Source organism: Prionailurus viverrinus, chromosome C1 (assembly GCF_022837055.1).
Source record: "Prionailurus viverrinus isolate Anna chromosome C1, UM_Priviv_1.0, whole genome shotgun sequence".
In the NCBI taxonomy this organism is placed as follows: domain Eukaryota; kingdom Metazoa; phylum Chordata; class Mammalia; order Carnivora; family Felidae; genus Prionailurus; species Prionailurus viverrinus.
Window position 1 is genome coordinate 2,636,729 of NC_062568.1, and position 22,273 is coordinate 2,659,001.

A 22,273-nucleotide genomic window follows, 5' to 3' on the forward strand; every position below is an offset into this window, starting at 1 on the left:
CCCCATCAGGCTCCGTGCCGACAGCACAGACCCTGCTTGGGTTTCTCCTCTCTCTCCTGCTGCCCCACTCCCCAGGTCATACTTGCGTGCGCGCACACACACACACGCTCGCTCGCTCTCTCTCTCTCTCTCTCTCTCTCTCCCTCTCAAATCTAAATCTAAATCTAAATCTAAAAACAAATCTATAATTCTATGGCTATCTTATTTATGGCAGCCTGGAAAAGTCACGTCAGGAATTTGAGAATGTTGCTCTCCTAGCTTTGCACAATCAAGCCTTATCCAGAGACCTCCTGCTAACTATATGTCAGAGTGAACTTCCCTTAACAGGAGAGAGCCTGTTAAAATGAATCAGGAGGGTATAAAAACCCAATGGTGAAGAGCCTTATACCAAGTCCTATCACCTGCATAGAAGTGAAGTGAGAAACTCTGACCAAAAAGAAAAAAAGCATTACACGTTATTTTTGGACATATTTGCAAATTAGCTCACGCAGTAGATCGAAAGTAGATAGCGTGTTTAGGAAAGATTAACTTAAATCAGCAGAAAAACCCATAAATCCTTTTAAGCTATAAACCAAGGGCATTCCACTGCAAAAACTAGTGGGCGTCTGTGTGGGTTCAGCTGCTCTCTGCAGCCCTAGTAACAAGTACTGTCCCCTTTACTCGCAGTGTGGGTGTAAGACGGGCAGAAGGGGTTGTTAGCCAAAGACAAATTTTGCTTATTTAAATTTGAAACAAATCCTTGCCCATCCTCGATTTTGTTTTACTACTCCGCTTTTTAGTTAGAATATATGATTTCAGTTTCAGAGCACATCTAAAAAATTAACTGTGACATTAAGTTTATTATAAAGTTATTGAACTTACCGGGGAAGGAATGAAGGCTTCATGAAACTTCTTTGGATTAATTCTCAATACACCCTTTAAAATAAAAAATAAAATCTGTGAAAATCTAGTTATACACTTAGAATTTTTCCATATGTATGTTATTCTCCAATAAAACGTTTTTAAATTAATTAAACAGCTCGATCTAGGAAACGACTCAGGCATATGCGAACCACTCGTAAACTGCGTGAAACATGATTTATATCGATGTCTGGAACACAAGGTTCCATCGAAGACTGAAAGCTCACACTGGCACCTTGCTGTGAACGGGCAGAGGTGAGGAGCGGCAGAGCAGCAACTACTGGGATTTTACGTGCCCCCGGACGCCGGTCTTCACATTTAAACCTTTACTTTGAGAACAAGGTTATGTGGGGATTACGCCTCGCTATATAATGGCCTTTTTTACTCACGGAGACCTTGCCATGCTTGCTCATGTCTGTGACAATTTTCAAAGTGATACAGGTTGACTTCCAACCTGGATACTCAACCTTGAGAGACCAGATGCATATTTTTTTTACTGTGGCACTTCTGCAGAGCCAAATGAGTCAATAATTCAAAATGGTCCAGAACCAGCTCTTAATGTAAATGAGAATCCTGACTCCAACAGCCAGGCCACCCAGTCTGCCTTCAACTTTATGTTATTCCAGCACCAAATCAGGGTCTGCTTCTATTTACGCACAGGGGTGCAGGTGGGGGCCGCCTTCAATAGCAGTTCAGTATTTTAGGCTCTTGCAGGAAGCTGTAACCCTCCCAAGGTTCCAGCTGCATTTGAAGGCCACTGGAACACATGGATAGAGGCGGTTATTTTCCTAAGAGCCAGACTCAAAAGGTGTCTTGAGAAAGTGTTTTAAATAACATTTCCCCCCTAAAATGTTGAAAGACTCGAAGATATGTTAATTAACAAAATAGGTGAGAGCATAAAATAAAGTAGAAAATAGTCCTTCCCTCCACCGGTGCACCATGTTTAAATGTTTAAATTACAAACTCCCATGTCACAGTTTATACTATTGTTGTTAACATCCTAAGTGGACTTAATTCAAGATTTATTGAATACTGGCTACGTTGAAGATCCTGAGACACACATTGTGGAGAGAGAGTGGTGATCAAGCTCAGTCCTTGTTTCTAAAGTAAAATATGAAGAACTCTGTAAGTAGGGACACAGCTTACTCTCAGCTGGGGGCACTAGGAAAGGCTCCAGAGACAGTGTCTGATCCGCTCGTTGACAGAGGAGAAAAATTCACAGATAAATCAGAAAGGAAGTACAGGCAGAGAACGCCACATAAGCAACAGTGCTTAAAAGGGCAACTACTCTTTTTTTTAAATTTTTTTTTTTAACGTTTCTTTATTTTTGAGACAGAGAGAGACAGAGCATGAACAGGGGAAGGGCAGAGAGAGAGGGAGACACAGAATCTGAAACAGGCTCCAGGCTCTGAGCTGTCAGCACAGAGCCCGACGCGGGGCTCGAACTCACGGACCGTGAGATCGTGACCTGAGCCGAAGTCGGACGCTTAACCGACCAAGCCACCCAGGCGCCCCGAGGGCAACTACTCTTGCCCCACGATGTTGTAACTCTGCTCAGGGTAGGGGGGTGGGGGGGTGGGGTGGGAGACAAGGCCAGCAGAGCTCTCTGAGGCCAGTTCCTTTTCATGAATGTCACTGAAATTTCACTTCTAGAATAGCTGTCTCTTGTTGGAGGAGGGAGATAAAAGGCTTATTACATTTATCCTCAATTTTTATCCACTCCCTCAACACAATTTCCTGAAGACTAGCATGACAGGCACTATGCTAAGTGATGGGGACACGATGGAGAGTAATAAAAGTCTCTGCCTCATAAAGTGTAGTGTCTAGTGAGGGGAAGACACTCCAAATAAAGTCAATTCACTGAAGTTAAAGTTTTTAAAAACTCATTTTCTGATTCCAAGCATTGCTTTCTGATCTAAGGTTTGTTTTGGGTTTTTTTCCCCCCTCACTTGATGTTCTTCTAGCAAAAGAATACATCTGTCTTTGTCTTATTCATCTGCAAAAGTCTAGGACTTCCATTTCTTAATTTTTTTTAATGTTTATTTATTTTTGACAGAGAGAGACAGAGCACGAGTGGGGGAGGGGCGCAGAGAGAGAGAGAGAGAGAGAGAGAGAGAGAGAGAGAGAATCCGAAGCAGGCTCCAGGCTCCGAGCTGTTGGCACAGAGCCCGACGTGGGGCTCGAACTCATGGACTGTGAGATCATGACCTGAGCCAAAGTTGGACACTTAATCGACTGAGCCACCCAGGCACCCCTAGAAATTTTTTTTTAATATTTATTTATTTTTGAGAGAGAGACAGAGCGTGAGTGGGGGAGGGGCAGAGAGAGAGGGAGACACAGAATCCAAAACAGGCTCCAGGCTCTGAGCTGTCAGCACGGAGCCCCACGCAGAGCTCGAACTCACGAACTGCGAGATCATGACCTGAGCCAAAGTTGGACGCTCAACCCACTGAGCCACCCAGGCGCCCCTAGGACTTCCATTTTCATATTTTTATGACCATCACCTAATCTACCCAAACCCTCATCACTCATCTTCCTCCTTAACCCTCTCCCAGGCCTGAACTTGATCAGTGAGGCCCCTACAATGCTCCATCTTTCTCTGAATGCTCCTGTGCTTCCTGACTTAACTGAAACCCAGCTGTCCCTGACAGGATCACTCCCCTTGATGTGCTCTCAAAGGCAGTCTATTTTATCTCTCCTATCCCATGTATCTCAGGGACCAGAAGAAGAATGTTTGCCCCCTGCTTCCCCATTGAGCTCTTAAAATTATTTTTTTCCTCCATTCTTGATCAAAACCAAGATCCTTTGAAGATCATATCATTAGCTCCTGCTATACCTCCTCAGTGCTATCATTTTCAAACCTTCTGATCATATCTCTGATTCCCTAGTGCTCTGACTCGTAGCTCACTGTCTTCCTCTGCACCCCCATCCCTATAAACACTCATGGAACTTCGCATCCATAGGGTTGACCAGACAACCCTAGCCAGTCACTCTAGCCACCTGTTCCTCCACCCACCCTACCCACTCTCCCCTGTGTTCATGGATGTCTCTTGGCATCAGTGCTAATGACACCAACTCTAAACATGAAAACTCAAGTATCATACTTTCTGATCACGATCTTCTATCCTTGCATCTCACTTAAGGTAAATACCCCACTTCAACAATGTCTTGTCTTCACTAAGACTTCCAACCCATGGACTTGACCATATTTTGTCTCCACACTATGTTTAGTCCCTGCCTTGGCCACCTAGTTGCCATGGCCTGTCATTACCTCCTGCCCTGGCAAGCCCTGAGCCCTGGGTCCACTCTCCCTCTTCTATTTGACTGGCAAGTCCTCGCTCTCAGTTCACCCCAATTACCTGCCTTCTCCATGCCTGCACCCAAGGAGCTGAATGTTACTGGAGAAAAATACCACATGACTGGGCTAATTAGCCTAACTTGGCCATCACAAACATGTTTTATTTGGCTCACAGGATGTTTGAGAATACTTAAAGCAAAGGAATTTCACACAGAAATATGTATGTTCACATTTTCTTAACAAGCCAGCTAACCCTCCGTGGGCAGCAACCCCCTGAGTTGAGTAACAAAGGTTTCTCCTATAGCCATCAAAAAAAATCTCAAATAACACTTACATTAAGTCTACTACATGTTACATACTGTTTTAAGAACTTTGTATCTATCAACTAATTTAACCCTCCAATCAAGTCTGTGAGCTGGGTACTGCTGTCCTCCCTCTTACAAATGAGAACACCAAGGTACTGAGAGGTGCCCACCTGCACACGACATCCAAGCCCAAGCCGTCTGGTTCCAGAGTCCTCGCTTGTAACTGCCTCAGACTGCCTCTCTGTTTGCCACACTCATCACCAGGGCCTCATCCCTCACTTATGCCGTCTGCTCCCTTCCCTCCACACTCCAGCACCTCATTCCAACCCCCAGTCTTCCCCACCGCAGTGAACGGCAAAACTGTCCATCTCGTTGCTCAAGTCAAAGCTTGGGAATTATGCCTCATTCCTCCTTTTGCTTCAGCTTCGCATTTAAGCCATCGGCATCCTGCCAGGTCCGGCTCCACTCCTCATCATCCTCACGGCCACCACCCACGTTGTTGTACCTGCTTCGCCCTGCTGGCCTTCTACAGGGTCGCCCAGCTCCCACTCGAGACTGTTCACCTCACAACTGCCAGAGAGATGTCTTTAAAGCATAAAGTAAATCATGCCCTCTCCCTACTGAAACCCTTCAGTTTTAATAAAATCCAACTCTCCAACACAGCCTACCTGTGGCAGCTGCCTCTCAGCTTATTCCCATATCGTAATTCCCTTCGCTCACTATGTCCAACAGCTTTCTTCATATTCCTCAAAAACACCGAGGCTTTTCGTGCCTGCCATTTTCCCACTACCTGATCTCTCGGCCTATAATGTTCTGCGCCTAGTTCTCCTGAGAGCTGGCTCGTTGTCACCCTACACATCTCAACTCAGAAATCACCTGCTCAGAGCAGCCTAACCATCCCATAGAAAGTGGCTCCCCCTAATTCTTCTTTCTCATCTTTCTTACTTCCCTAGTAGCACTCAGCACAGGCTGTAATTTCCTCTTTATGTCGTAGCTGTGTTTGCCTGTCTCCCCCAGTGAATGATCTGTCTCGCTCACTGGCATATGCCTGGCACTTAGCAGGCAGTCAAGAAACATGAGCTCATTACTGAATGTCTGCAGAGTTGAAGCTCTCCCACCAGCCCTGGAAGTAATGTTATGAAGATCATCTGTGCCTTCTAAATGCTGGTCAGTCCACTGTAATGTCACCTCTATTCTTTTTCATTCATACCCAAACATTCTCCAGCCGATTTCCCTCGTAACAAATGATGGTCTTAGAAACCAACCCATCCTGTCCTCTCTTCCTGGACTGGGAATTCTTCCAAGATCCAATAACAACTTTCCACCAATATTCTATTTAAGGGGGAACTCTGACATCATGCCTCAGCCTGCTCTGGGGGATCAACCTGAGCCCACCTTCGGCCAAAGCATCATCTGAGATCAGGAAACCAGCCAGGTCTACCATCCAACCCAGTGTCACTCTGGTCATCACCCCAAACCTAAGTCCCCTCCAGGCCTGTCTATCCCATACTCTCGTTTCTTCCAATATCTCCCATAATAATCCCCCTAGTTCAACACCTATGGAGAGAGAAAGTACATATGTATGAGGTGAGAACTTGTTTATAACAACAAATTTTCTTTTTTTTTTTTTTTTTTAATTTTTTTTTCAACGTTTATTTATTTTTGGGACAGAGAGAGACAGAGCATGAACGGGGGAGGGGCAGAGAGAGAGGGAGACAGAATCGGAAGCAGGCTCCAGGCTCCGAGCCATCAGCCCAGAGCCCGACGCGGGGCTCGAACTCACGGACCGCGAGATCGTGACCTGGCTGAAGTCGGATGCTTAACCGACTGCGCCACCCAGGCGCCCCGAAATTTTCAAAACCACATGTACATAATCATGTGTTACTGCTGGTCACTTCAAACACAAGGAAGAGATTCCTTTGGTCACCATGGACTCCGCGTCCCCACATAGGGCAAAACACCAATGAACTGTCAAATTATTGTTCAAAGCACTGAAAACAAAATAAAAATATTATCCTACTCCTATTTTAAAATATCTCCTTAGTATCGCTCAATAAAAGTTTCTTCTCAGGATAGGGAGAAAAAAGGGATGTCACAATATACTCAAATTTGAACACAAAAGTTAACAAATACTTACAAGTATATCTAATAAGTTTAATTTTCTCCAGCAGCATTCAAATAGCTTTTCTTGTCTAGCTTTTTATCTTACCATCAAGGCCTGTACACATTAACTTCGTATCAGAAAGCAGATGGACTCTGTTTCCCTGCCTCTGAAAATCTTATTTACAGTGTTGTATATTTCACACGGTGACCTCATATCTGGAACCCATTCCTCTCCCCATCTGCAGAGAACAACTGTTCTCATCTGTGGAGGGAGGCTCTGGCTGCAGAGTCTCATGATGTCACAAGCCAGGAGGAATCATTTACAAACTCCTGGGAAAGAGAGTTGTTATATTGATCAGCTTTTTGTTTTGTTTTAATATCAGCAAAGAGTTGCTTCAAAAGCAAAAGTTAATAGGAAGGAGCAAAACCTGTATCATCGTAGAATATTTTCTTCACCGTATCTCTAAAAATTCTGTAACCAAAGTTATAAGCAATTTTTCTTCCAAGTTATAACAACTGAGTTTCCCTCACTCTTCTTCAGAAGACAGTACCTTGATCCTTTATTTACTTTATCCTCAGTAAATAAATATTTACTCAATATAAACTTATTATGCATCAATCAAATGCCATGCACCGGGCTAATATGTGGGAATGAGAGACAACCCTACCCATAAGGAAATGAATGGTCTATTTGAGGAAACATAAATGCCAAGAAATGACAATAACTTTAGAATAAAGGGTAAACAACGAAGTCAGTTTCAGGAAATAGTCATGGCCAATTCTGCTTGGAGAATTAAAATAAGGTTTCTCAAAGGGGGTAACATTTAGATAGGGACTTAAAGGTCAAGTACAATTACATCAAGATAATGGGAGAAAGCATTCCAAGCACTAGGAACAGTGTGTACCGAGTCACAGAAAAAACAAAGAGCAAAGTTTTTACAGAAAAAGCCTTAAAGAGCAGGGTGAATAGAGCAACATGTACCTGGAGGAGAGTGGCAGGAGATGAAAATGAGAAAGGCACAAAGGGTCTTCGTACATGAAACAAGATGAAGGCCAAGAAACTTTAGATAACACAGACTTCGGTATGTGGACTCAATGATAACCAGCAAATGAATGGATTAATGAATGGACAAATGTCCAAACGCAGCTTCAACTCTGAGAGGCCTTGTCAAAGAAATCCAGGGAAAGTTTAAAAAAAAAAAAAAAAAAAAAAAGCCAATAGTACCTCTAAAATCATAGAGATCAATTTGTTTGTTAAAAAGTTTTCCATTCAAGAGTCAACAAAAATACTCAAAAAGATAAGTGCACCCCGTATTCACTACAGCATTATTTATAACAGACAAGCTATGAAAACAACCTAAGTGTCCACAGATGGATGAATGGATAAAGAAATTGTGGTGTATATACATGCACACACATATACAATGAATATTCCTCAGCAATTAAAAAAAAGGATGATATCTTGCCATTTGTGACCACATGAATGGACCTCCAAGCCATTATGCTAAGTGAAACAGGTCAGACAGAGAAAGACAAATACAGTATGGTCTCTGATATGTGGAATCTTTAAAAAAACAAACCAACCAACAAACAAGCAGAAAACAAGCTCAGGGATACAGATTAGTGGTTGCCAGAGGCTGCAGTATAAGGCATGAGCAGGGCGTAGAAACCAGGGGCTGAGGTGGGGGGGTAGATAACAGGGTCAAAGGTTACAATGAAGAAAAAGAGTCTGTATTAATCATATGTGCACTTGAATACAGATAAATACAAAAAGGTGATTAAAAAGGAAAAGAAGATGACAGTGTGTGTTCATTGGCTGGATCTGTAGCCAAAGCCGCAAATATAGAAAGTGGGCTCTCAGGATGAAAGAAAATGGAACACAATCGACATTTTCAAGTGAGCTGGGTCACACACCGCAATACCTCTATACCAATCCAAAATTTATAAAATAGAGTTCATTCAAAGAATATGTGGTCCTGCCTCCCTCTCCACCTCATTACCTATTTCCTGCCTCATATTTCATGCCTGAGAAGACCTAAGCTGCTTTACTCTATACTGTTTCACAAGTTCATGTACCCATTAGTGCCACTGCCTCTCCACACCTTGTTACCGCACACGGATCACTCGTGCAATAGGCCCGAACTAGCCATCCTTCAACATCCATCGAGACGTCACCTCCTACAGTCTTCCAGTTTCCCCCTAACAGCCTTCCATACACCTTGGTAACACTTTTATTTGAGGGCTTACCATTTCTCCCCAAATCATCTGTTCACATGACTGCCTGCCCACCTTGGGCCAGGCGCTCAAAGAACAGAAAGACAGTCTCATCTGCCTTCACCTCGAGCGCACCCGGGTGGCACACTCCTAACCATGAACTGTTCCCGGCTCACAATGTGGGCTCAACAAACATTTGCTGAGCCAAACCAATGCATTAGTTTGTAAAAACATTTTGTAAACTATAAAGCACTCAACAAATATTGCCTGCTGCTGTTTACTATATCCTTTTCAACCCTATTCTCCAACATTTAGTATCCACGTGCTCCAGGCAAACTGAACTATCAACGTTTCTTAGAGCCAGACTCTATTTCCCACTTCTGTCTGGGTAGCTTACACTGATCTCTCCGTCTGTAAAGCACTTTCTCTTAGCTTCATTTATTCAAACTGCATCAATTGACGGCCTGGCCCAAATATATCCCTTCCAATAAAACATTCCCAGACAGACCTAAGTGGAAGTAACGGCCCCTTCCTCTCAAATCTCAGAGCACTCTGTCTGTGTGTCTTGTGGAACTTACCACCTCTAACTGCACCACAGGGGTAAGAAGGTGAGTCCTGTGCCCACGAGCTCATCATTTCCGTCACGCACACAATGCAGAATAAACAGTTTAAAGAGTAACAGGTTACTTCTGATTCCACATAGTCAAGGAATAGCCATCTAGTATGTTGTAAGCACCTGAATAAGTGTTCCTCTCTTCAAGCCTTCTGAAACATCCTCCTTGGACATGTAGGTTTCAAATATGCTCTTTTTCTTCCCTCGTACGGACTTGCTCTTTGCCTTTTTGTCACCTGGCGAAGCACCAACACCATGTGGGCCAACCACAGAGGACACACCTAGAAACATGAGGCAGCAATCAACTCTTTCCTCAACCAAACATCTCTATTTTTGTAACTGGAGACATTTTACCTTTTTATTTAGAAAGACCAATAAAAGACTGAAATGCTCTGATAATTATTTTAAATAGTAACAAAAAGGAAAGAATGGATTAGGAAACACGAATAAAATGTACACAGCTGAGACTTGAGTTATAAGTCAGCACTACAACATGCACAGAACGTAATCTGAATAATGGGTTCAATATGCTTTCCTGTTTATAGACACAAACTTTTTTTTAAAATAGGAATTACTAAAAGACTGTCACTTTTCTGGAGGAAACTAAACAGCTGTGCTCAATATAACAATAAATTAAGACAACAAGACACCACACTTAATTCGAGAATAAATAACACAGAAGAATATTTAACAAGTCACCAAAAGAATTAGAGCCTCCCTTAGTCCTAAGACCCGCCCCGTAAGACCCGCCCTGCATTCCATTCCACTTTTATTTTATTTCAGGTCTCCAGTTGCTAGAGTAGACTCCATTTTCCTTTTGCTACCTCTCGGGGTCCCCAGGGGCCGGAGGTTCAGCCTGCAGTCAGGATGGCTCATTACTGGTTCCAAGGTGACCTCTTCTCTCCAGATCCAGAGAGGCCTCCACTGCTCAGCTCAGAGTTCTTCCTGCCTTGAGTGGCTCAGGTGTCACTAGCTGAAACCAAAGAGAGATGGGTGACAGAAGAGCAGTTAACCTGGGGCCTTCTCTGTGCTCTCGGAAATTTAGTACGTGGATGATTAAAAACAATGTGGGGCCCCTCCTGGGTCCAGGTGTCACTTTCTCCTAGGCAGTCAGACGAACACACCATCTGTCCTGAGTCTCTTTTCAAGGTAACTGCTTGTTAGGGCCACTTCAACTGAAAACCTCCACAAACAGTGCAATGAGGCAGAAATTAAAGAGTTCTGCAGTTCCGGGGCGCCTGGGTGGCTCAGTCAGTTAAGTATCCAACTTTGGTTCAGGTCAGATCTCGTGGTCCTTGGGTTCCAGCCCCGCGTCCGGCTCTGTGCTGACAGCTCAGAGCCCAGAGCCTGCTTCATTGGAATTCTGTGTCTTCCTCTCTCTCTCTCTCTCTGCCCCTCCCCAACTTGCATGTGTGAGTGCACTCACTCCCTCTCTCTCTCTCTCAAAAATAAACATTTTAGGGGCGCCTGGGTGGCTCGGTCGGTTAAGCGTCCGACTTCGGCTCAGGTCATGATCTCGCGGTCCGTGAGTTCGAGCCCTGCGTCGGGCTCTGTGCTGACAGCTCAGAGCCTGGAGCCTGTTTCAGATTCTGTGTCTCCCTCTCTCTGACCCTCCCCCATTCATGCTCTGTCTCTCTCTGTCTCAAAAATAAATAAACGTTAAAAAAAAAAATTTTTTTTTTTAAAAATAAAAAAAAAATAAATAAACATTTTAAAAATTAAAAAAAAAAAAGAGTTATTTCTGCAGTTCCATTCAGCTTCTGAAATGGACAAGAGCAGGAGGGAATATAATTTTGAAGAAACAGGTATAAAGATCTAGAGTCTAAAGGCTGTAACGAAATAGGTACTAAACTAGGCTCAAAAGATGCAGCATTTACTAAGCATTAAACATTGGACAAATGATGTTCATCTATGAAACCAAGTAAATATTCCTTGGAAATCATCAGCAAAAAAAAAAAACCTAATTCACTACCACAACCGGATATCCAGAACTATGCAAGGAACCCCAGGTGGTTCACTGGCTTTCCAAAAATGGCAATACTGTAGTTAGACATCTATTTCCCTACTCTTACCTGACATCACTTCAAACCAATCATCTGACCAAAAGCTCAGGCAGCTGCTTCTAAGGAATATAAGGCAGCTGCCTGGATCAGTGGACTGGAATCCAGGGCCCTGGAGCTGGCCCCTGGCCTTCCACCTGGATATTGAACACATCATCACAACTTCTACTTTCTACTCTCAGCTGGCCACCAGCCCAGGGATTTAAGCCTATACTTGCAAATTTCCAAAATCCTGGTGGGCAGGCTTCTTTCCCATAAAATGGATCAAGATGTCATTCTCAACACTAGCTTCCATTTCCTGTAAATTTCCCACACACATCCTTCACTGAAATGACATAATTTGTCTTTAAAGTGAAATTAATACTAACTCAGGAAAAGAGAAGCTACAAAGGGTAATAAGCCACTTAGCAATACATGAAGAGATTCAAGGATAAAGTAAAAAAAATTACAAAAGGGAGAGAAGCAGATGGTCTTAGATAAACAACAAGGTAATGGGAAGGACATACAGAGGAGGCCAGACTGTCTGACGGTTTAATTCAGAATGCATTCACCCACTCGTTAATTCAACAAATACTTCTACAATGTACTGCACTAGGCACAACGAAGAATACAAAAGCTAATTAGATTTATAAAAATCATTGTGAAATAATACAAGTTGGGAAGTGATAAGCACTACATTTTTTTAACTATGGGTAAATGTACATATGATGGCCGAAGGAAAGTATCTCCAGGTCAGGAAATCTGAGAGCTTCAGGAAAGATGTTAAGGTCTTAAGAACTGAGAATGTGAGAAAAGCACACTGCTGGCAAAAGGAAGCAAAAATAGAGACACAAACAGGAAAACACACGCAGGTTCTTACAACATTAATCCATCTGGGTAGAGTCCAGCCTATATGAAGGGAGGCAGTGGCAAGGAAAGTAAAACAAGTTGGAAGGTTTAGAAAAGCATCCCGTTTTTCAAAGGCAGTAGGGAATTTCTGAAGCATGGATGAGCAGAAGAGAAGAACAACAGATCAGAACTGTGTTTCAGGAAAAATGAACCCAGTACAAGACTCAGAGTCGTCTCGGGCTAAGAAAGAGAGCAGCAGCTACACCTTAGGAAAGAACCAGAGCAGACTCAGAGAAAGGAAGGAAGGCCTGAGCCAGAGTTGAACAAGCACGCACTGAAAAGAAGAAACCCATGACATGGTATTACACAGGACAAATTGGCACCACTTGGCAACCAGGCAGATCTGAAGTCTCAAGAGCACAGAAGTGGTGGCAACTGTTCAAGATTTTAAGCAAGGAGACTGGGAAATCACAATGTCACTGAGTCAGAGAAGATAATGAATTCTACTTAGGGTATTATATATCACTACATGAATACATACCTCCATGTATACCTATATACATGGAAATACGTACCTCTATGTATATACCCCTACCCCAAATACTTGGAAACTAGAGCATAATTTAGACAAATTAGCCAGTCATTTGCATAAAAATGGTAACCCAGAGTTTTCTAGAATGGACAAGATTGCCAAGAAAGGGTAAACTGATACAGAAGGGGCCCAGGACAAAATCTGGGTTAGGGCAACTTTTAGGAAATGCAAAGAATAAGAAGTAGAAAATATAACTAAGACGTAGAAAATATAACCAAAAAGGTAACAAAGATGTAGGAAAAGAACCAACAGAGTCAAATGTTATGAAAACAAGGGGGAAAATAACTTCCAAAGGAGAACAAGTTAATGATCTCGGTTTGCAACCACTACTAAGAATACAATTCATGGCCGCCTTGGGTAAGGTGAAAGGTTGGGGGCAAGCTGCAAACAGGAAAAAGACAATACAAAAACAAAAGCCAGAATTTAAAATGGGGTGCTTTGTATCAAGTCCTGATGCAGGCAAGAGTTCAAAATTAAGGGGACTTACTGCCAAATGAAATAAAGACAGAGATCTCAAACTCAAATGTCCCAAGGTCAGCTACATCTGTAACTTTCCTTCACAGTAAATATCCCAGTTGGTGTGATGTATACCTAACTTGTCTCTCTAGCTCAAAAGGACAAGGAATGTTTGGTTGGGTTCATTGTTATAACCCTAGTGACTCCCATATTACCCGGGACAGAATATGTGCTTATATTCACTCCTTGAATGAGTGGATGAGTTTATTTTCATGAATTAGCAGTGAGAACACCAAACAGAGGAGGGTCACTCAAGGGAAATTACACTAAAAACAAGTCAGCAAAGAATAGGAAAAGATGGGGCCCCTGAGTGGTTCAGTCAATTAAGTGTCTGACTCTTGATCTCAAGTTGGTGAGTTCAAGCCCCATGTTGGGCTCTGCACTGGGCATAAAGCTGACTTTAAAATAATAATAATAATTGCCCATACAGTGCTACCTTATAACATGTTCTGAAATAAAATTCAGTTTGAATAAAACTTAAATGTTGTAAAATGAAACAGAGACAGAAGGAGAGAGAGAGAGAGAGAGAGAGAGAGAGAGAGAGAGAGAGAGAGAGAGAGAAGGCAGGGGAAATGATGCCCAGAAAGGCTGAATAAGGAATGTGACAAATATTACCCCCAGAACAACAACAAAAAAATAAAACCAGATAAAACTATCAAAACCAACTATTTAAGACCTGGATATTGACCAAAGACATACAAAAAATTGAGAAGTGTTTATTCAAGAAAATCTACTGAATCTCGGTAAGAACAAGAGAAGTGTGTGGTGGTTTAACCTGGAGTTCCCACCATCCCACACCGACTCCCAATCCCTTGGTATGAAGTCCCACCAGGGAGAGCGAGCTGTGGAGACAGGCAGCCGCACTTAGCCAGAGGGAGCTAAACTTCACTGGAGCACAGCAAAAAGAATTCCATGCCCAGGGGCATTTTCAAAAACAATAATGATTCCAGGCACAAAAAAAAATCAGGGAGGCCAATATCACAACTAGCCTGAATTTGCAATACTAGTTAGGGCAAGCAACAGATCAGAAAATCAACCAAAAATTTAACAGTGAGAATTAGAAACGAGACCATCAAAATAGGCCTCGACAAAAAAAAAAAAAAAAAAATCTACGTTTTCCTGCTATGTGCACAGGACTTTAACCATGCAGGAAAGAAATTAAAAGGCAACTCATCCCTAGATGAATGTGACCCTTGCAAATGCAGAAAGCAAAAGCCTGGGCTGACTTGTAAACTGCCTGAACTTTGAAAGCATTCCCACAAGCCTCTTGAGAACCACTGACAAAGGATGGGGCCTCATTGTTTCAAAGAATTTAAACACAACCTCTGATCAATCATAGGCTGACCACTAAGATATCCTGACCCAAGGGCAACTACAAGAAAGTTAGACTTAAAAACAAGAAAGTTAGAACCAGCAGAGACATCAGCAGCCACATACTGTGGGAGACACAGACTCCAAAGAATGAGTTCAGGTAAGTCATTAAACAAAGAGAACAAACAGCTCTGGGGGGAAAGGAATCAGAATGCAGACTATATTATCAAAAATGTCCAGGTTTCAACAAAAAATTTTAACAGGCAAAAATGGAAAAGTGTGACCCATACACAGGGACCAGGGGGACAGGCAGTTTGAATAAAATGTCTCCAGAGGAGCCTAGATTTCAGACTTAGGCAACAGAAACCTCAAAGCTTAGATTATAAATATGTTCAAAGAACTAGAAGAAACCACTTATAAATTAAAGTATGAGGACAATAACTCATCAAATAGAAAATATCTATAGACAGAAATTGTTTTTTTAAAAAAAGGAAATTCCAAATTGAAAGAACTAAAATGAAAAATTCACTAGAAGGGTTCAATAGCAGATTTGAGTTGGTATAAAAAGAATCAATAAACCTGAAAATAAAAATGATCAATCAAAATGATCCAATATGAAGAAAGGAAGAAAAGAAATATGAAGTAAAATTATTTTTACAAAAGACTTGTGATAAAGAACCCGGCTCCATTTTTTGATGTTTGACTACTGATTTATTTTAAGTCTTACCTCCCCCTTCCCCTTTGACACATTTGTACAGCTTGATAAGACAGTCCATGTGCCCCCCAAACTTTGACCCCAGGGGGAAATTCGAATTTCACAAATCCCAGTCTACACACAGGAACTTCTCTTTTATAGCCATTATAAAGAACTAACCCACTCCTGCCTCACTCAAACCATGCCAGACATGTCTGTATGCACCCTACTCTGCCTAGGTGAGTAATAAGTTTTCTCTCAAATTCTCCTGTTATATAAGGTGCAATCAATAAACATCCCACTAATTGGGAAGGGGTCCATTCCACCTCCACAGGTTGACCACAAAACAGGAGTGAAAGAGGGGACCTCTCTACCAATCTTACAGAAAAGGATTATAAGAGAATACGATAAATAAACTTAGGCCCACTAGATAAGTGAGATGAAATGGACAAATTCCTAGAAAGACACAAATTACTAAAGCTGACTTAAGAAAAAACAGAAAACTTAAATAGACATAACAAGAAACTGAATTAGTAATTTTAAATCCTCCAGTAAAAAAAACTCAGGCAAATTATACCAAACACTGAAAGTAAAAATAATAGTAATCCTTTATTACAAACTCTTCTAGATAACAGAGAAAATATTTCCCAGCTCATTCTTTGGGGATAGTATTTCCTCTGATACCAAAGGCAGAAAAAGATATCATAAGAAAAAAAAATACTGTCTTAACATATAAAATAATTTGGATTTTTAAATTTCTTCAATCTTAGTCATTTGCATCTTTCTAGAAATGTATCAGTTTCATCTAAAATTTCCCTTTGTGAGGGGACAGAGTGTTGTTCAAAATATCCCTGTGATTTTCTTAATACAAAAAGCAGGGCTGTCATTTCTGAAATTATGGAAATTTTCAATATCTGTGCTGTCTAGTACAGTGGCCATGAGCCACATGTGTCTTTTTAGCATTAAAAAAAATTTTTTTTTAATGTTTATTCATTTTTGAGAGAGAGAGAGAGAATGAGAATGGCGGGGGTTGGGGGGGGGACACAGAGGGAGAGAGGGAGACACAGAATCTGAAGCAGGCTCCAGGCTTTCAGCTGTCAGCACAGAGCCCAATACAGGGCTTGAACCCATGAACCGCAAGATCATGACCTGAGCCAAAGTTGGACGCTTAACCGACTGAGCCACCCAGGGACCCCTTGTGAGCATTTAAAAGAGTACCTGTCAAGTGTGAAACATTTGAATTTTATCTTTATTCTTGTAGGAAATTTTCACAGGTTTTAGAATTCTAGATTGTCAGTTATTCTCTCAGTAATTTGAAGATATCATTCCATCGTCTTCCGGCCTTCAATATTTCTGTTAATAAGTCAGCCATAAGTCTAATTTTTTTATTCTTTGACAGTGTACTATTCCTTATCCCCAGCTACAGCAGTTTTTGGAATTTTTCTCTTCATCTTTGGTTTTCCACCAGTTTATTACAATATACTAAAATACAGATTTTTTTAAAATCCTGCTTGGTTTTTATCAATAATACTATTATTTGATAGCTTTCATCAGTTATGGAAAGTCTTCAGCCAGTCTTATCCCATATCCCTTCTGCCCCATTCTCTCTCAACCCTTTGTGTGAACTCCAATTACACACTTCTGACTTTTCAGTATCTCTAGGTCTCCTTCAATCTCTTCAATAATTCTTCTACTTCACTAATTTTCTATCAGCTCTATCAGACTCTAATCAGACTCTATCAGACTCTAACGAGTCTCTCAAACTCACCCATTAAGTTCTTAATTTCAATTATTATGCTTTCAAGTCTAGATTTTCCTTTTTCTTTCAAAAGTTTCCAGTTCTCTGCTAAAAATGGTAAATCATGTCTTTTCTATGAACAAGGTAAGCGTAACTATATCAAAGTTGCTCCTGAAAACTCCAATAACAGAGGCCCCGATGGATCTAATACTGTCTTCTATTGCTTCTATTTGATTTTGTTCCTTTTGTTTGATCATCTATGCTTCTTATTATGGACTAAACATTATATTTGCAAAATTTCTATTGTGATAATTTGAGGCCTTGCATAATGTTACCATCTTCCAAACGGATTTTCATTTGCTTCTGTGAACCACCTGAGACAAATACAATAAAAAAACCCTGCTCTCAGGGTTTCAATATCTTCAAAGTGGAGATATGGTTTCTGTGAAGGTCTATCTACATCCAGTTCCTTACCTATAGATTGTAGCCCTCCAGGATCCCAATACCAAATAAGAGTGGTTCACCAGGGCCACACACTCCCCACATTAGCAGGGCCCAAATTCCAATCCCTATCCCTCTAGTCCTAAAAGAATATCAAGTGTATTGCTCAGTTTTTCAGCTTCTTAGTCTTTCAGCTGGTCCCCCTAGAAACTAGTAAGCATTCATAAGAGATAACTCCAAATAGTAGCTTTATCTCCCTAAACCTTTTTCTTCTTATTCACTCTTATTTCTTTTTAAAGAATGTCTTTTTTTATGTTATTTATTTTTGAGAGAGAGAGTGTGTGTGTGAACAGGGAAGGAACAGAGAGAGAGGGAGTCACAGAATCTGAAGCAGGCTCCAGGCTCTGAACTGTTGGCACAGAGCCAACATGGGGCTCAAACTCATGAACCATGAGATCATGACCTGAGCTGAAGTCGGACACTTAACTGACTGAGCCATCCAGGTGCCCCTCACTCTCTTATTACCTCTCAAATACCTTCAACAGATTTTTTCTTTTTTTTGGTGATGGACATAAGCCAACTTTTCTAACTTTTGTCAGAAGACTGGTTTCCAACTATTTTCTATGCCATAATTGCAAGTGGAAATGTCAACCCACTCTTAACTCTCCCATTTTCAGTCAATGCCTAAAATTCCCAACTCCCTCCTATATGACTCACTCTTCTCTCTGATGAAAATTCTCCTTAATTTCATCTATCCTCTCCTCCTTTCCTCTATGAAAATTAGAAAGGTCCCTACATGTTTACAACCTAATCTCCTCAATTTGTGTTCTTCACCCTTATTTTTATCTACTCAAGAACTTTACCACATGATTATCCTCTCCATAGCTGCCTCCACAACAGCATTGAACCTAGCTAAGGGCCTACTCCTGTTCTCCTCCTATTCAATTCAAGCAACCAGCTACCATTCCATTTCTCTCACTCCCATCTGCCAAAATTTAAAAATGTGGTCTAATCTCATAACTCTATTTCCCCATGACATACTCTTTAAACCTCCTGGGAATATGATTTTGTCCTCATCTCTACAGTGAAATAAGGCTTTCAGTATTCCTTAGAAGGAAAAGCTTCGTTACTAAAACAATAGCATACTCTCAGTTAATTTTTCCTAGCCCCTCTAGAATAGGATGCGACTGACCATGCCCTTGGACTACAAACTCTTCTCCCTTGACCCTTCTGGACACCACAGTCTCCTAGCTCCTTTCTCTCTGCAATTCTCAAATGTTCTTGCTGATTCTTCTTCTTTCACTTACCCCCAAGTTTCTTCCATTTGCAAGATTCTATTCTTAAGCCTCATCTCACTTCTCTGTTAAAGAATTTTAAATCTACATCTCCAACTCTGCTCTCCAAAGCTCTTCAACTTTCCAACTTCCTGCTCATTAATATTGGCAAGCACTTCGAATGCAACATGTTTCTAATTCAAGTTATTATTCTCCTCAAACTAGATTTTCTGCCTGCATACTTACTGCATCCAGATTCATGACATCATCATCATCCTTGGGCAACAAACAGTAGTCATCTAATCTCTTTCACTCCATTACTAATACTCTATTACCAAATTCCATCGCTCCTGCCTTCAAAATGTGTCCTAAATAGATTCTCTCCTTTCCAACTTGATTAGCACTGTCTGAAATCAGATTGTCCCAACAGGGTAGCCCTAAGATCACAACAGTTTCTTAACAGGTCTCTCAACCACTAATTTCTTTTCTTTGATCCGTATTTCACATAGGAGGTATTTTATGAAGTGCTTTTTCAAAACACTTCAGGGTTCCTCACTGCAACTCTGAAATCTAACCTATTGTAATGATTAATTTTATGTGTCAACATGGCTGCATCACAGAGTTTCCAGATATTTGGCTAAACGTTATTTCAGGGTGTGCTGTGGCACGTGGGTGGTCCAGTCAGTTAAGCATCCGACTCTGGCTCAGGTCATGATCTTGCAGTACGTGAGGTCAAGCCCTGCGTCAGGCTGGGTGCTAACAGCTCAGAGCCTGGAGCCTGTTTCAGAGTCTGTGTCCCCGTCTTTCTTTGCCCCTCCCCCAGTCACATTCAGTCTCTTTCTCTCTCAAAAATAAACATTAAATAATAATAATAGACATTATTTCAGGGTGTGTCTGTGAGGGCTTCTGAATGAAATTAGCATTTGAACTGGTAGATTCAGTAAAGCAGTTCACCCTCCCCAATGTGGGTAGGCATCATCCAATCTGTTGAGGGCCTGAAGAGAACAAAAAGGCCAAGGAAAGAAGAATTTGGCCCCTCTAGTCTGATCACTGGAGCTGTGACACTGATCTTTTGTTCTCAGTACTCTCAGTTCTCAGACCTTCAGACTGGACTGAAAGCTACATCTTTAGCTCTCCTGGTTCTTAGACCTTCAGACTTAGACTGAATTACATTACCACCTTTCCAAGGTCTTCAGCTTGCAGACAGCAGACTGTGTGACTTCTCGGCTTCCATGGTTGCATGAGCCAATCCCTATAATAAGTATCTTCCTATATCTATATCGTATTTGTGCTGTTTCTCTAGAGAACTCTGACTAACACACCCATCTTTCAGGTCTCATTTCTTACTAAAGGTTTTTACAATATCATTTTTCTGATGAAAATGGTAAGTTGGGAAAGCCCCAGCTTGGCATCTAAGCCTAAAAAATGACTTAAAAACAAACTGAGTTAACAACTATAAACTCTGGAGAGAAAGGAAGGAAAGGAGGGAGGGAGGAAGGAAGGAAGGAAGGAAGGAAAGAAGGAAAGAAGGAAAGAAGGAAGGAAGAAGGAAGGAGAAACAAAAAGAAAAGAAAAGAAAAGAAAAAGGGAAAGAAAAAAAGAAAAAAAGAAAGGGAGAAAGAATGAACAAACAAAAGAACTACTTGAAGATTCTGATTCTGAAGAGTAAACAAAATAAATAGATTATTAGGAGAAACAGAAATCTGGAGACATGATGGACACCAAGGTGAGTTTCATGTGTTTGTTTTTGGTTTTCTGGTTTGGGGTTTTTGGGGGGAATGGAGGGGCCATAGCTTTGCCCTAAGAGCAGGCCATGGACACAGAGAAGTGGGTAATACAGGCAGCTAAAACTTTAAGAGAAATCCTACAGACTGCCTGGCCAGAAGAAAGGGAAAAGAGCCTGAGCAACCACAGCTAGCTGCCAGAGCAATCTAGAATACGAAAGAGCTGAAGAGGGATTCCCCTAATTCTTATAAACATTGTACAAGTCTCAGGTTGACCCCTTAACACTGTAGATGCATAGGATGGACCCAATGCAACATCATAAAGGCTTTAAAAATTAAACTAAAACGTGAACTTACAGGAGACAAGACATATAGTCTGAGCCTAATGGGGTCTGAAGCTAATTGCCAATGAAATTTCTAAAAATCATGAAGGCCTCAGTGGCTCAGTCGATTGAGTGTCCAACTTCAGCTTAGGTCATGATCTCACGGTTGGTGAGTTCAAGCCATACATCAGGCTTGCTGCTGTCAGCACATAGCCCACTTTGGGTCCTCTGTTCCCCCCCCCCGCACCTCCCCCGTTCATGCATGTGTTTGCTCGCTCTCTGTCTCAAAAATAAACATTAAAAAAAAAAAACCACTTGTTGAAAATAAGAAATTTTAAAAAATCAACATTCTTCAGTGGAATTTAACAGAATTCAGAGTCTTCACAAAATACTAGTAACTATATCCAAGGCTCAACCCAAAATTACTTGACATACAAAGGACTCAAAATAATTGACCATTCTAAAGTGAAAGCAATTAACAGATACCACCCTTAAAATGACTCAGAGGTTAAAATGAACAGACAGCAACTTTAAACCAGCTATGATAACTGCTCACTGACAGAAAGAAAAAGACACTAGCATGACTAAAAAGATAGGAAATCACAACAGAGAAATAAAAATTTCCTTTCAAAATGGAAATTTTAGGGGCGCCTGGGTGGCTCAGATGGTTAAGCATCCAACTTCGGCTCAGGTCATGATCTCACAGTTCTTGGGTTCGAGCCCTGCGTCGGGCTCTGTGCTGACAGCTCAGAGCCTGGAACCTGCTTCAGATTCTGTGTCTCCCTCTCTCTCTGCCCCTCCCCCACTTGCACTTTGTCTCTCTCTCAAAAATAAACAAACACTAAAAAATAACTTATGAGGGGCACCTGGGTGGCTCAGTCAGTTAAGCGTCTGACTTCAGCTCAGGTCATGATCTCACAGTCAGTGAGTTCAAGTCCCGCATCAGGCTCTGTGCTGACAGCTCAGAGCCTGGGGCCTGCTTCAGATTGTGGGTCTCCCTCTCTCTCTGCTCCTCCCCCACTCACGCTCTGTCTCTCTCTCTCTCAAAGATGAATAAATGTTTAAAAATTTTTAAAAATAATAATAATAATAATTTAAGAAAATGGAAATGTTAAATGGAAAATTATAATATCTGAAATTTAAAAATTCAGTGTATGAGCTTAATAGCAAAATAGAGATATAAGAGTGCAGAGTCAATGGCTCAAACTTTATCAGTACAAGTTATCTAACCTGAAAAAGAAAGAAAAAAAGATTGAACAGAAAGACGAACAGAGACTTATGGACTTAAGGCTTATTTTATCAAAAAAATCAAACATATGTGTAAATGGAATCCCAGAAG

At 41.4% G+C, this 22,273-nt stretch overlaps 1 protein-coding gene across 9 annotated transcripts in view; it reads right to left on the reverse strand.

The window, feature by feature from the left end:
- The window catches only part of DIS3L2 (DIS3 like 3'-5' exoribonuclease 2), a 350,479-nt gene that overhangs the window by 284,858 nt on the left and 43,348 nt on the right, over window positions 1–22,273 (reverse strand). For 7 of the 9 annotated variants that reach the window (XR_007154750.1, XM_047870804.1, XM_047870806.1 and 4 more), the window contains exons 2-4: window positions 10,258–10,406; window positions 9,557–9,714; window positions 862–915 (exon numbers count right to left, since the gene is read on the reverse strand). Coding sequence is in view for 8 of the 9 variants with exons in the window: in XM_047870804.1 (XP_047726760.1) it covers window positions 862–915; window positions 9,557–9,714; window positions 10,258–10,309 (264 nt within the window). In the remaining variant the exon portion in view is untranslated. Of the gene's footprint in view, window positions 1–861; window positions 916–9,556; window positions 9,715–10,257; window positions 10,407–20,066; window positions 20,346–21,800; window positions 21,820–22,273 lie in introns of those variants that run through there. The other 2 variants (XM_047870808.1, XM_047870807.1) reach the window with 2 other exon arrangements.